We start from the raw sequence: 14,912 nt of genomic DNA on the forward strand, positions 1-14,912 counted from the left end.
GGTGCTCCAGAGACTGCCAGCTCTACTGGTGGCCTTGAGCACAGGGCAGCCTGGCATATGCTGTAACCCCTGCACATCCAGACAGTGTCAGGCACGGCACTGCCTGGTCCACACACACACCCAGGGCCTCGTTTCCCCGACTTTATTCAGTGGCACGTTCACAGCGGGGATGGGGGTAGACACAAGGTGGGGCCTGATCTGTCCTGGAGCCCTGGGGGCACCACACACCATGCACTACAGATGGGAGGGGGCACAGGGGGGCTCGGTGGCCCCAGCAAGAAGCCTGTACTGGGAGGAGACAGTGAGGAGGAGGTCCCCCAGCCCAGGCCCACAATGGGAGGGCCTGATGCTGGGCTGAGGTTGAGGGGAGGGGGTAGGGGGCACAAAGTGTCTGTTCCAGAGGGGCCAAGTGGCCAAGCCTTACCCAGGACACAAGCCCACAGGGCGGGCTGGGGGACACTCTGGACGTAGAGCTGTGCCACTCTCCCTTTGCCCCTCTGGTGAGGGAGAGGAGGGTTTTGGGCTGGGCCAAGCAGCTACCCTGTCCTGCCCCATCCCATCCTCGGCCAGTCAGAACGGCTTTGATGTCTGCTTGAAGATGAAGCCTCGGTATGCGAGTGTCTTCATGATGTTGGCGATGTTCTTGCAGTCATCTGAAAAGAGGAAGAGAAGACATTTAGATGGGCCCCAGAGCCTTCCCCTGTGGGCCCAGAGGTACACGGGTGGGGGTGGGAGGCAGGTTCAGATTCAGGAGCCATAGGCTCTAAACCAGTGGGTCCTCCCCCCAGGTGGCAGCAACTCCAGCTTCAGGTTAGGCCGGGTGATGCTGGGCCAGCAAGAAGCCTGGTCTCAATGCTTCTGAGTCCCATAACTCATGCTGGAAATTGGCCGGCGTGTCCCTCCCTGGCCCCAGCGGTGATGTATGGGCACCGTCGCAGTAAGAAAAAGGCAGAGTAAATGTGTAATTTCTCCCTTGACGGCCCCCGGCCGCTGGGCGATCCTTCTTGTTGCCGCCGCGTGGGGACGGCCCGTCTGCCACACTCCGTCTTCCCGCCACCCGTCTTGATGTCTCCATTTCATTACTGTGCAGCCATTCATCACGCCCACGGCCAGGGTGACTTTGCCGGCACTTGCATGTGTGTGGGAGATGTGGCCCAGGCCATGATCACTGGTGACAAGGCACAAGTCTCGGCACTTCCGGGCCGGGGTCCCAGGCTCACGTGCTCCAGCAGCTACCGCCTGGGCGCCTGCTCCTGTGCAGCCCAGGCCAGTGGAGAGGGGCCGGGTCTGTGGTCCTCCTAACAAACACCCTGGCCGGCAGCCTTCTACCAGACACGCCTGTGTAGCTCAGCCCAAGCCCTGCCTCTCCCACCCCGGCAGGCTTCAGCCCTGTCTCTGGCCATATCTCAGATTAAAGACATCTGCGCCTGCCAGACCCTGTCACAGCAGTTTCCTCGGTATTGACTGCCGTAAGAAACTCCATGGTGAAAACTGTCCTAGACCCCGGTGGCCACAGGAACAGGTACTTCTGGAGCCTCAGTATCATGGTCATGGGCCCCGACTCCCTCACCTGCCTCTTCTTCCATCCCCCTCCCACCTCCCATAGGTGCTCTGCTCCTGTGCCATAACCAGGACCTCAGCTGCCACCGCCCTCGTGGGGTCGATGCTGTGGTGGCAGAAGTACGTGGATGTCATAATCAGGTGTGGGGGTGGTAAGGTCAAGGTGGGGTCACGAGGCCCCTGCGTCTGTCAAGGACCAACCCCTTGCACTGAGCTCCCAGCCTGCCCTTGCCAGGACCTTAGCAGGAAAGGGGATCCACCAGAGCTAGAAAAAGACTGTGGGAGTGGGAGGAGTCTGGTCAGGCCAGGTCCTGTATCATCAGCCAGACACCAGCTCTGCAGACCTGGCGCTCAGCAGACAGCTCTCTAGGTCAGGCCAGACAAGTCACACGGGGTCCTGTCTCTCAGAGCTCAGTATGAACGTAGCTACAGTGGATGTGGGCATGGACAGGTGACCCAGGCACAGGGACACCTTGTTCCTCTAGGTGCTCGGGAAGCCATGAAGGCTGGTGTGAGGCGGAACAGTGAGAAGACAGATGGGTGGGTAGTGGCGGCCATGGCAACTCCAGACGTGACCCATCCCCATGGTTTATGGGCCGGACACGCGCCCCGCTCAGCTGAGGCCCCGTCATTTGTCTCCCTTAGCGTGCCCGCCTGTGCTGTGGGGGTAGAGGGTGGAGGGAGGGGGCTGTGATGGGAGGAGCTAGGTAGTCGACAGGAAGGGGAATGGGGCAGGAATGGCTGTGCAGGAGGGGCGGGCCTCAGGAGTGGGGAGGGTTTATGACAGGGTCCAGGGGCTGTCACGGCACCGTTGAAAGGGCCACGATAGGTGATTTTCTTCCCAAATAAATCTGGCCTTGTCAGGGCCCCTCCGATCCTTGCTGTCTCCGGCACTCTGGGGACCGTGGCCGCTGTGCATATTAAGAATAAGTCCCCTCGTTATCTGCAATTACCCAGCGGCCACACACCTCATTTCTTCCAGCAGAAAAGAAAATTAGTTTTCTATTGACTTCATCTGGCTCCTCCCTCATTGCTGGACAAATTGCTCAATCTACCTCCCCTGGCCCAAGTGAATGTGCCCAGCTCCTCCCCCCAGGCCACCAGCCATCCAGTGGGGGAGCACTGACTTCCCACCTGTGCCTTGTCTGGAGCTGGGCAAAGGTCCATGTGCCCCAGTCTTGCCCCTGACCTCTCCCCACTCTACATGCCAGATGGCTTCATCCACATGCTGAGCTTCTGAAAATTGCTGTCTCGTCTGGGCCTCTCTCCTGAGCTCCAGACCACAGATCCAAACACCTCTGGAACCTCTCTTCCTAAGTATCTATACAAACTCAAAACGTCCAGCAGTGAACTAATTTTCTCCCCCAAGCTCCTCTCCCCTATGTTCTCCATCCCAGTGAATGGCACTCCCAAATGTCCCAGAAGAAACCTGATTCAAGCTTGACATCCTGCCTTCCCCCCAAATCCAATCAAGCGTGAACTGCAGGCTGTATCTTCTTCTCTGTCTCATCATCTACTTCCCTTCATTCTGGCACCACTTCCCAGTCCAGACCCCATCATCTCCTGCTCTTACAACAGCAGCTGGTCCTCTTTCTTTTCCCTTTAATCCATTCTCTTACAGCCAAAGTGATCTTTCTCACACAAATCTGATCACGTTCTTTTCTCTTTAAATCCCTTCAGTGGCTCCCCTGCCCTTACTTTCAAGTCTACACATTCCTTATTATGACTTCAAGTTAAAGGCCCTGCAAAAACAGATCCCTGCTATCTCTGGTCTCACCCCCGTCACTCTCTACTCCCAACGCCCGGATTCCAACCTCAAGGAACCACTTATGTTTTCTGAAAATGACAAAGTGGGTTTTGGAGTCAGACCTGTTTGTAGTTTTAACTTCACCCACTGGCTGTGTGCCCTGCGGCAAGTGCCGAGTTTCTCCAAACTTCAGGTTCACCAGGGGTGACAACAGATACTACCTCAGTGTTACTGGGAGGACTGAACGGGTGATACACCCACATGTCTGCACATGCTGTGTGTGGAATACCTCCTCTCTTCTTGAAGGGAAGGCAAGGATGCTAGTTTTCTGGATGACCCAATGGTGAGAAGGTGTATACTGTACAATCTGTGGCACAGATTACACAGGGGCCAGCAGCACACTTGGTGAAACCACTTGTCACTCGCGCCACAAACTGACTACTGACCCTGTCCACTGGGGATTCTGGAGTCTTAACTTGTTGCAACTGGCCCACCACAATGAAGAGAGACCCAGACTGGGGAAGACAGCCCTGAAAGCCGACCTAAGAGTCAGTGCAACCCACTGATCAGCACAGAGACAAATCTGAGCTTTTAATAGACCGTAAGTTCAGAGAGAGCACCGGGTGAGCCTCCCAGAAAGTCCTCTGCTCGAAGCTCTGGGGCCATCTGGGTCAGCAGCCCCACCTTGTGGCACGTCATTGAGCTACTGAGGCCAGCCTGAGGCTGTTCTGAGGTCGGGGGCAGGAAGCCTCGTGCCCACAATGGAGGCCTCCAAGAGTAGGTCTTCCTCACCTCCAAATTCTAGAAGACTAACCTGTTTTTATGTTCCTACAGGAACATCAACTCGTGACAAGATTGCCCTCTTCTTTTGGGGGGCATTAATATTTTTAATGTTGGAATTAATTTTTCATGTTTTTATATTGCCAAGGCTGTAATGCAGGGGTCGGCTGCATAAACCCCTCAGAGAGGTGAGTGGGGGCCAGCACCTAACAAAGGATGAGCTTGCTGGCTGGCTCCAAGGGTAGTCAAATATCTGCTTGGCAAAACAGCTGCTAGTGGAAGGGTGGCTCAGATCGCTTAGGACAGCCGGCAAGAACACACACAGGGCAACCACCTGAGGCTGACACGCTCCAGTTGGCTGCACTTGTCTGGGAGTTGAACGGTAGAGGACAGGATGCAGAGCCTGGGCCAGGGCCACCCTCAGGAGGGAAGGGACCCAAGGAAGCTCTTGGAAGGCCATCTATTCATGCACTCATTCATTCAGCAAATACACACTGACACCTTCTGTGTGCCGGCTGCGCAGGGCCATGCTGGGCCACAGGGCTGCAGACTCTGCAGCTCCCTGCCCTCGAAGAGCTCAGAGACTGCATCTGTAAGTGGTGCAGTGTGAGCAGTGCTATGAGAGAAGGAGGCACAAAAAAGGGCACTTTGTTCAGTCCAAGGTTCAGGAAAGGGTTCCTGGGAGGACGAAGTTAAACATGCAGAGAGGGCCGGCCAGCAAGTTGGGGTTGACGTGGGGAGGTGTTCTCAGCATACGGAACAGCACAGGCACATTTCTGGAGGGGAAATGTGGAGTGTGCCCCACAAATTTAAGTTGAGCAGGTGGGGGATGATGAAGAATAAGAGGCAGGGGAGCGGCGAGATGAAGGTGGCGAGGTCAGCAGTGGCCATCTAGAAGAAACTCTGCAGAGCCCCGAATGCCAGACTAAGGAGCTTATAATTTCACTGTTCTGGGAATGATGGGGAGACTTATGTGTTTGAGGAGGAGCATGACAGGACCCGATTTGTGTTTCAGAATTATCTTTCAAGGATTACAGGTGTTAACGCGGAAGGCAGAGACAGCAACTAGCAGACTCTACTATGTATTTCTGGTCCAGGCCAGAAATGGTAGCCCAGAACTAGGCCAGTGGTGGTGGAAATGGAGGTGGAGATATACTGGTGATGTGGAGAAGCAGATGGAGGCAAGAGATTTTTAGGAAATAGAATGAGCAAGACTTAGTGAGGGGACTGGGAGGGCTGGAGGAGGGATGCGTCTAGGATCTGAGTGCCACTCACCGAGATGAGGCAAACCAGAGAAGGTGCAGGTTTGGGGCAGTGATGAACGTACCTTCGGATGTATTAAGTCTTGAGACGTCTATGAGACAGCTAAACTTATCAGGCATTTCTTTTATGGCTTCTGGGCTTTGTATCTTGCTTAAACAGGACTTCTCTATCCCAGTGTTATTAGAAAACTAGCATGTATTTTCTTTGAATACTTTTTGTATTTAATTTTTTAATCTGTCTGGAATTTACTTTTGTATGTGGTGAGAAGTAGAAGATCTAACTTTATTTTTCCCCTAGTGGGTAGCCAGTTGTCCTGTCGCCATTGATCCAACTGTCCACACCTGCCCCATGCTTTTGAAACGATGCCTCTGTCTTATATACCATCCCCACACATGGATCTGTGGGAGCCAGGAAAGAGAATGAACGTGAAGTGATCAAAGAGGCAAACCAGATTGAGAGGACACCTGGAGCAGCAGGGTGACAAGCCGCTGACCTTACAGGGCTGTGAGGCAGTGTGCCCTAAAGGAAGCCTTAGACACAACCTGAGGCCTCCTGCCTAAAAAGCTCAGCTTGGCAACACACCTTATGAGTGATCTCCAGGTGCTGGTGAGGAACGGGGCCGGAGCCCACGGAGCAAAGATGGGTGGAGAGAACAGCACAAGGAGCAGGAACCATGACAAGGAAAAGAGAGCAAGAACCTGGCGCGTGTCAACATTCTAGAACCTCATCTTGTTTCCACCTCTTTCTGTCTGTCAGGACACCTTGGCAGCAGCGTGCCTGAGCGCCAAGTGTCAGTGGGACTGCCGGATCAAATATGTCCCCAGCCCCACATGGGACACACTTATGCTAAAAAAATTATTTGCTGTTTATCTGTTTAAATTCTAATTTAACTGATGTTCCTATATTTTTATTGCTAAATCGGCAACTCGGTGCTGGGGGCCAGCATCTCAGGCCATGGCTGGGTGCAATTCAGGGCACAACAGCAAATAGGAACTCAGAAGAAAGGAAGCCAAGGCAGGGAATTTAGGACTAAACCAGCAGAGGGCCCCTATATATCCTTAGATTCTGGGTTCGAATCCAACCTCCATCACTTAGTAACTGTGTGAACTTGAGCAAATTACTGTACTTTATTTAACCTCTGTTTTTGGATTCTTCTCCTTTAAAATGGGAATAATAATGATAATTATAGCAACTACTTCTCTCAAAGGGTTGTTAAAAAGATGAAATGAGTTTTTATTTGTGAAGTGCTTAAAACAGTGGCTGGGTTAGTTATTAGTAGTAGTATTGGTGTCGTTATTCCAATAATATCCAATAATAATATTGTTATTCTAACAGAAATACCCTGATATCCCCCAACCCCTGCTCCTTGTCCCAGATGTGGCCCACAGAGTCCCCTGGGCCTCCAGACAGGGTGACCTTGGCCCACCCGACACACCCTCCAGACATAGATTCCCTTCTCCCCACTGACACGGCTCCCACGGCTCCCTCCCCCTCCCCCCAGACAGGTCGTTATAGCCTCAACTCCAAAGTGACCCCTTCTTCCAGCCCCTCCCCGCATCCCCCCTCCACCCCACCGAGGTGCCTGGAGGTGCCACAGGGCTGATGGTGAAGGATGACGGTGGTTCCACAATAAGGGGAAAAGGCAATTTCATCTTGATTAGCAGGCGATTTCTCTCTCCGTAATAAGCGCGCTCCAAATAATTAGCGTGTTTTACGTAATAATGAAATTACAGAAATGCAGTCCACTTATTCAAACAACTCACCATTACCATATTTTTAAATATTAGACTTAATTAGAGTTTATCACTTCGGAGAAGTATGCGGACCGAAGATGTTTTTAAAAAAATCCTCATAAAGTGTTTATTAAGCGCTGGTAAAGCTGGGATAATGATGTGTTTAGAAATTAAGGCAATCAAACACTTACCGCCGCTTCTGGAGGCCGGGCATGGAAATGAGGCCATTACACGCCCATTACCCGCCAGCTCACAGCCACTTGGGGGGCGGGGAGAGGATGCGCCTGGCCGAGAGGGCACAGTGCCCAGAAACGCCTGTGCCAACAGCCCACAACAGCCTGACCAGTAAGCACAGCATCACTTAACAGGACATCTGGCCACCAGGAGCCCAACTCAAACCTGGCCAGGCAAATGACTGGACAGGTCCCATACACCCAAGACTAACCCAGGTCCAGACTCCCAGGCCTGGCAGGACATATCAACTTCATTTAAACCCCAGTGCAGAGTGGGGACAGGAGCCAGACTGGGCAGCCAGAGAGGTCAGTGAGAAGAGGCGGAGGCTGAGGAAGCTGCAGACCCGTGTCTACTCCCAATTCTGGGCCACACAGGAAGGGGCAGCTAGAGTGGTGGAGAAGGGTCTAAGAGGAAGCTGGGGAACTGAGCTGGGAGCCAAAGACGCAGAAGAGCCAGGGGCCAGGCTCAGGAACACACCTGGGGACAGACTCGGACTGGGGAAAGTAGGCAAGAAGGGTGGCGGGAGAGGGGCTGGTGGCTCCAGGCCCCATTTATCCCAGTGAATAACTAATTCCAGAATTTATAGTGCTGGGTTTTTGTTCTGTGGCCATTTATATCTGCGAGGGGAGGAAATGAAGAGGCAGCGTGGATGCCACATCTTTCTGTGTTATTGCTTGTCTGCCATTTGCAAATCATTATTAATTGTGGGCCCTGGTGGCGGGCTGGGCGGGGGCCGGGCTGGGTACATCCACATAGCTCTTCATCAAGGACCCCAGCCGCTGCCCCAGAGAGCCAATTACCCCGCCCTGATTGGGATCAGATAAAGAGGGAATTTTTACAAATTAGGGAATAAATAGAATTTCCACACAGGGCGCGGGCAGGACCTGAGAGGCTGTAATGAAAAACCATCCGTCACCATCAGCGCGGGCTGGGCACATAGCCCCGGCACTCCCTCCCTTTGTGGGCCCACCCTCATGCTCAGGGGCCTGGACGTACAGGTCTAAGGACACCCCAACCCCTCCAAGGCCCGGGAGCAGGGAGAGGAGTTCCCAGTGGGGCGCGTGTATGCCCTCTGGGCCCCAGCTCTGACACTGTCCCTAGTGCTTCTTCCTCAGGGGCTTGAGGAGGAGGAGACCGAGGCAGTCCTGAGAACGACCAGAGTTGGGGACCACGGGGCAAAGACCACATCCATGCCCCTCCAGCTATGGCAGCCCTAGGGCAGAGCCCCGGCCCGTGGACCACTCACTCTGGGTTCCCATTAGCGCTCCTCCCCTTGGATCATTAAATATGTATATCTTATTACACGCCTTGTTAGAGTATCGAGCTCTATTGACTGATGATAAATCCTGAGCCTCGTCCTGGCCATAAATTTATCTGGAGATGATGAAGACTCAATAATCTAGTCAGGCAGATAATATCATCGGGCCTTAAAAAAGATCATTACATTATATGTCAGAATTAAAAGTGAAATACGCCGTAGTAACAGGGCGGCTGCTCTGGCCATTACAACGGGTGCCCGCCTCCCCTCACTCATCCCCAGCCAAGGCCCCATCCAGGTAGAGGGGCCAAGAAGCCTCGCCCTCCTCTTGGCTCTGGACGCCACAGATAAAAGTGCCTGATAACCTAAGGCAAAGTGAAGGGGACCTGGCCTGGGAGGGGACAGGGGAAGAGGTGGCTACTGAGAACAGCTGAGCGCCTCTGCCGTCCCTGGCAGCCACTTCTGCCCCAACCGAGCTCCCACCTGACCCTGTCCCTAGGGGTCTCCTGTGGGACTGTCTTCTGGGGGTCCTTGAGTGGCTCCAACAGGAAGGTGACAGGGCTTCACACCCTTCCAGACTGGCCTGACCAATCAGGGCAGATTCTTTCCAAAATGGAGACACAGGGATAGGGAGAGGTTAGGCTACTTGTGTGTATGCCCCAGGCACCTGTGACCTGGCTCCAGACCCATGTGCCAGCAGCATATCTGAGGCCTTTCCTGTGAGCATGTGCTATCAATCCAGACCACGGTCACCTCCTTCCCGAGAGCCCTGCCTGTCACAGCCTCTACATCCTGTCATTTGAGAAACTTGCCGCCAGCCTCTTGTTCTTCGACCTCAGCACTAACAACCATTTCCATTATACCTTATTTTCACCCATTTCCACAGTCACACACTCCACCTTGCTAACATCCTCCACTGTTCTCCCTTTGAAACGTTAAATTCAAATATTCCCAGTTACTGGTGATAATATGCTTTTTCTTTCATCTCACTGGAACCTCGAAACTGTTTACATCCCTAATATCTCCAGATACATCCCTCTCCTGTGTTCACCTTTTTCCCCGTCCACTTTTGACTGCTTACCCAACAGCCACTCCCCTTCTGCGAAGCTGGCAGAGCCCACTCCTCCCTCCCTGACCAAGGGAAACCTCCATGGTCTGAGCCATTTGTGGGGACCCTACCCCCTTGCCAGCCATGGGTTTAGGAGTGGCCAAGTGTTCTGGCTACTGGGATATGACGGTAAGTTTGCTGAAAGACCTTCAAGGAAAATTTCTTCACTCTCACGAAGAGAACCATGAGGGGAAAATAGTCCTGTATATTCTGCTGGATGTTTTCATGTCTGCACATAATGTCTGGGACTGCAGAAGCCATATTCCAACCTTGAGGGGACTTAGCCTGTGAAGAACATGCTGAAGATAAAAGAACAGAACAATGGAAAAAAATCTGGGTCCTTGATGACATTGCTGAGATGCTGAATTAACCAACCCTAGGATCACCTTAGCTCTTTGGTGAGGGAATAAACCCTCTTATTATTTAAGATTTAAATTGGGTTTTCTTTTTCTTGTAGCCAAAAGCTTACTAACATACAGAATGTAAAGGCAGGAAAGAGAATGACAAAACAAATGAAGGGAGGCAAAGGGCAATGAGGACGCTATTTCAGGCTAGGAAGCTGGTAACCCTTGGTATGCTCTCTTAAAACATTTGCTCAGGGCTTCCCTGGTGGTGCAGTGGTTAAGAATCCGCCTGCCAACACAGGGGACACGGGTTCGAGCCCTGGTCCGGAAGATCCCACATGCCGTGGAGCAACTAAGCCCATGCACCACAACTACTGAGCCCGCATGCCACAACTACTGAAGCCTGCGTGCCTAGAGCCCGTGCACCACAGAAAGAGAAGCCACCACAATGAAAAGCCTGTGCACCTCAATGAAGAGTAGCCCCCGCTCGCCGCAACTAGAGAAAGCCTGCACGCAGCAACAAAGACCCAACGCAGCCAAAAATAAACAAATTTATAAAACAAACAAACAAAAATTTTCTCAAATTGTCTCCTGCTGTATCTCAGGACACAGGCCATGTTACCATAAAGGCTAAAAGAGTCAAGTTTAGGTGGGAACCCAGGTGAAAACAGAGGGAAGAAAATACAACTTTACAGAGAAAGGATTTTTATGTCTCTGACTTGCAATTTAAGTTGACTTTTTCAAAGTCCCACGGCAACACAAAATCATGAGACTCAAGGCTTCTTTCTCCCCTGCCCTTCTTAGCATGTCGTTTCCAATTTCCAGGTTATCTTATGGTCCAAAATGGCTGCTGAAGCTCCAACCATCACGTCCACATTTTAGGAAAGAGGAAGAAGGAAAAAGCAAGAATAATGTACTTTCCAGCTAAGTCATTTCCCTTTCAGTATTGTTCCTGGAGGACCCACACACTTTTCCTTTTATCTCACTAGCCAGAACTCAGAGACATAACCATATCCAGCTGTATGAGAAACTAAAAAAGAAAAGTAGTCTTTTAACTGGGTACCCCCTGCTGCCCCTAATTATCCAGGGTCTCTGTTTAGTGAGGAAGAAGGTCAATGGCTATTGGGTACATACCAAGCAGTTTCTGTCCTAGCAACATAACTGATACACCTCGCTTTGGAGCTTGGATTCCATGGTCCATCATCTTAGTCCTTTCTTGCCAATCGTCTCAACTCTCTTGCTCCCCTTTTCTCCCATCACCCTTGCCTGGAAAAACCCAAACACTGCCTTCTCTATGCTTACATCTGGGCTGAGTGTGATAAGAGAAAACTGAAACCTTACAGATTCAGGCAACTCATAAAATCATAGTCATCAACCTCAGCTGGGTGTATAAAACTGCCCCATTTCCTATGTGCCTGATCAGTGTGCATGCTCTCTCTCCCTTTCTTGCTAGTTCAATTTCCAACTTTCTCTACTTTCCACAACTCTCAAACTCCCTACCCCCAACATCGCCCTGACCCTGTCACCCACACAACCTCATCTTCTACTTCACAGGAAACACAGAAGCCACACCCCTGCACCTGTGCCAGTCCTCGCCTTTCATCCTGATACACGAGAGGAACTGTCCTGATGTCACTTCTGAAGCCCATCCCCCCACTCCACCTGGTTTCTGGAGTCTGACCCGACTGCCTTTTCAAGGGTCTTACTTTGTGAGTAACCCCCTTTCTCTCTGATACAGCTTCAGTTGCTTCTTCTGCACTGGTTCCTTCATGTAAACATGTAAATATATTAAATCTCTCCCATCTTTAAAAACAAGCTCCCTTTAATTCCTTTTCCCTCTTCCCATGTGGCTAAGACCCCATCTTTCCTCCCTTTCGTAGCCAAAGGTCTCATTTCCTCCTCTCCCACCCTGTGATCTGATTTCCCCCAGCAGCGCCTTACCAAACTGCTTTCTCTAACAATCCTTATGGCCTCATGGGGCTGAAGTCCAATGGAAGCTTTTCAGGTTTAAATCAACCCAGTGGACCGACTCATGCCTTGAAACTCTTCCCTCGGTTTCAGTGACACCACCTTTTCTCCACTACCCTCCTCCAGCTCCCCTGTCTGCGCCTGCCTTTTCTCCTGACTACCCCTAAGAGGTGGGTGTTGCTAAGAGTGGTCGTTGGAATTCTTCCCTTTTTACTGTCTGCACTCTCCCTGGGCAAACTTATCCACCCCTAAGCTTTAATTACCATATATTTTCCCATAGTTTCTAAACCTGTATTCCTACTACCACCATCCTGGTCCAGGGCACCACCCTCCCTCATCCAGGTGACATCAGTGCCCCAGCCAATCTCCTCTATAGCGTCCTTCTAAGCCACAAATCTGGTCATTTCACTGCCTGTCTTAAACCCCTTCAATGATCCTGGAACTGAAAAAGGACATCAGTAGAAATGCTGGTGAAACTGAAGTGAGGCCTTTCGTTTAGTTAACAGTAAAGTAATACCAATGTTAGTGGCCTGGTGCTGATAGTTGTACTATGATTGGGTAAGATGTTAACACTAGGTAAAGATGGGTAAGAAAGCCTTCTGCAAATGTAAAATGAGTTCCAAGTAAAAAGTTTAAGAGTTAATAATTAAAACAACAACCATCACCACCACTTCCAACGGTGCCTCACTGCTCTCAGGATAGCATCCAAACTTCTACATTAAGTCCTGGTGATCTGCCCAGGTGTCCCCCTCGGGCCTCATCTTTCCCACTCTCCTGTTGGACCGCGGAGTTCTGCCGCTTCTCCCTCGTGGGTTTTTTCACGTGCTCTTCCTTCTGCCTGGGAAGCTCCTCCCCCACTGGAGTGCCCCCTCGTCTATCCTGAGGGATGGAGGCTTGCTGTGGTTTCCTGAGGTGCCTTACCTGCGCCCCCATGTAGGCGTTAGGAACCCCTTCTGTGTGTTCCCACAGCACCCATGTTCCTCCATGTGACTGCCTCTGTCACTCCCTGTTGGACCACAAACCCTTTGGGGGCACTAAGGTTACCTCAACAGAGGCCCTCAGTAAATATGTATTAAGTGTAGGGAAGGAAGGACTGGAGGAAAAGAAAGAGGGAAGGGTGGAGGGACAAGATCACAGGTGAGCCTACTCCAGCCCTGACATTTGCCACCTGAAGCCCAGACAGGCCCAGGCCCTGAAAATCAGTCACGGTCCTTCCTTAGATTCCAACGTGCCAGTGGCTTCGGCCCCTTCCCCACCTCCACTCCTTCCTAGTACCTTCATTTCCTCAGGACCTGCTGTGCCAGGAGACTGGCTGGGACCTGAGCTCTCAAGTGACCTGGCCAGCCTGTCCTGAACCAAGACATCTGGGGGCGGAAGCTGTGGTGCTGGGGCTCCGTACACCACGCCAATGATGCCCTGGAAAAGGGCCTGGCGATGCCTGGGGACTCTGGGAGGGGGGCTGCCCTCCCTAAGCCCAGTCCCACCTGGTAAATATTTCATCCTCAAGCTGCTCAGCTAATCCCTATTAATTTCAATACCGCTGCCTTGCCTGGCTCAGCTCCCAATGCATTATTTATCCCCTTTGTTTGTTTGTCGCTAACAGGTGGGCCCCAGCGGAGGCGCTGACTGGGGACAAGCCCACTCCATCACAGTGTGGCTGTGAATTAATCATGAGGACTAATGGGAACCACCTCAGCTCCAGGCACTTCCCTAGCCCCCTCCCCCTGCCCTGGCACCCAGGGGTGGGCCGGGCCACCTCAGCTCAATTTAACTCAATTCAAATCAACACATTTTACTCACTATCTATCCCCAAGAGTCAGACACTATGATATGCTTTGGGGATACAAGCTGAACGAAACAGACATAAATTCCTGCCCTCAGGGAACTTACAATCTAGTGGGGGAGAGAGGCATTAAACAACTTCTTAATGAGGACTGTGACGGGACGCTCCAAAGGGGGAGTGCACAGAGGAGGGGCGCTGACCAAGGCTACGAGTCGGGGAAGCTTCCTTGAAAAGCAAACTGAGCTGTGCTCTGCAGGAGGAGCGGGACTTGATTAGGCCAAGCGTGGGAATGGGGGCTCCCAAGGAAAATAAAGCCACGTGGGAAGGCCCTGAGGTGAGCGAAGGCATGGCAGGTTCCAGAAAATGAGGGAGGGCATTGTGCTGCCGCGCACGGGGCACGAGGAGAGAGGCTTGAGAAAGGAGCACTCTTCTCCCTGAATGACCAGCATCTGTCCCGGCGGATTAGCACAGAGTCCTCCTGAACACCCGGACACAAGCACACACTCACACCACCTCTGCCGACCTGAGTGACATACAATTGCCTGACCTTGCGCCTGTGACACCGGAGTGGCAGTCAAGATTATGAACCTTCAACTGCACAGATCAGGAAACTCAGGCGAGCATCTGGCCTGGAGGCTTCTGAGGGGGCCAGTGTGGGCCTTAGCACCCTGAGGCTTAGGTGTGCCCGTGACAGGCCAGGGCTGGGGACACTGAACGGCCTCGGCCACAATGCTCACATCACCCCCCAGGAAGGAACCTGCCTCACCTCTGAAAACCCAGCACTGGACGGGGCACCCACAAGATGCCAGCAAACACCTGCTGAATGAATGACCGCACAAGAGCGAATCTCTCTCTGGGGAGATCCTTCCCCAGAGACCTAAATAGACGAGGTTAGAACGAGCTAACCTGTTCGCAGGGTGTTACAGTACTTTCATGGTAAGCCTCACAGTAAGCCTGAGAGGTAGGAGCCATCATCAGCCCCATTTTAAAGAGGAAGAAACAGAGGCCCTGGATGGTGAATGACTCACCCAGGACCACACAACCTGAAGTGATGGGCCGTAACCAGGATGAGGTCAGCCTGGCTCCAGGCTCCCGCATATCCATAGATCTAACCCCTCTGTGGGGTCTCTTCCC

General features: G+C 52.2%; 1 protein-coding gene across 5 annotated transcripts in view; it reads right to left on the minus strand.

Annotated features, from left to right (window-relative positions):
• Positions 1 to 107: 107 nt before the first annotated feature.
• ERI3 (ERI1 exoribonuclease family member 3) overlaps positions 108 to 14,912 on the minus strand; it is a 129,055-nt gene continuing 114,250 nt past the window's right edge. For all 5 annotated transcript variants that reach the window (XM_060021195.1, XM_060021213.2, XM_060021216.2 and 2 more), the window contains one exon: positions 108 to 653. In XM_060021195.1, coding sequence (XP_059877178.1) covers positions 624 to 653 — 30 coding nt within the window. In that variant the 3' untranslated portion in view covers positions 108 to 623. The remainder of the gene's footprint in view (positions 654 to 14,912) is intronic.

The sequence above is a fragment of the Delphinus delphis genome, chromosome 1 (genome assembly GCF_949987515.2).
Source record: "Delphinus delphis chromosome 1, mDelDel1.2, whole genome shotgun sequence".
Taxonomy (NCBI): Eukaryota; Metazoa; Chordata; class Mammalia; order Artiodactyla; family Delphinidae; genus Delphinus; species Delphinus delphis.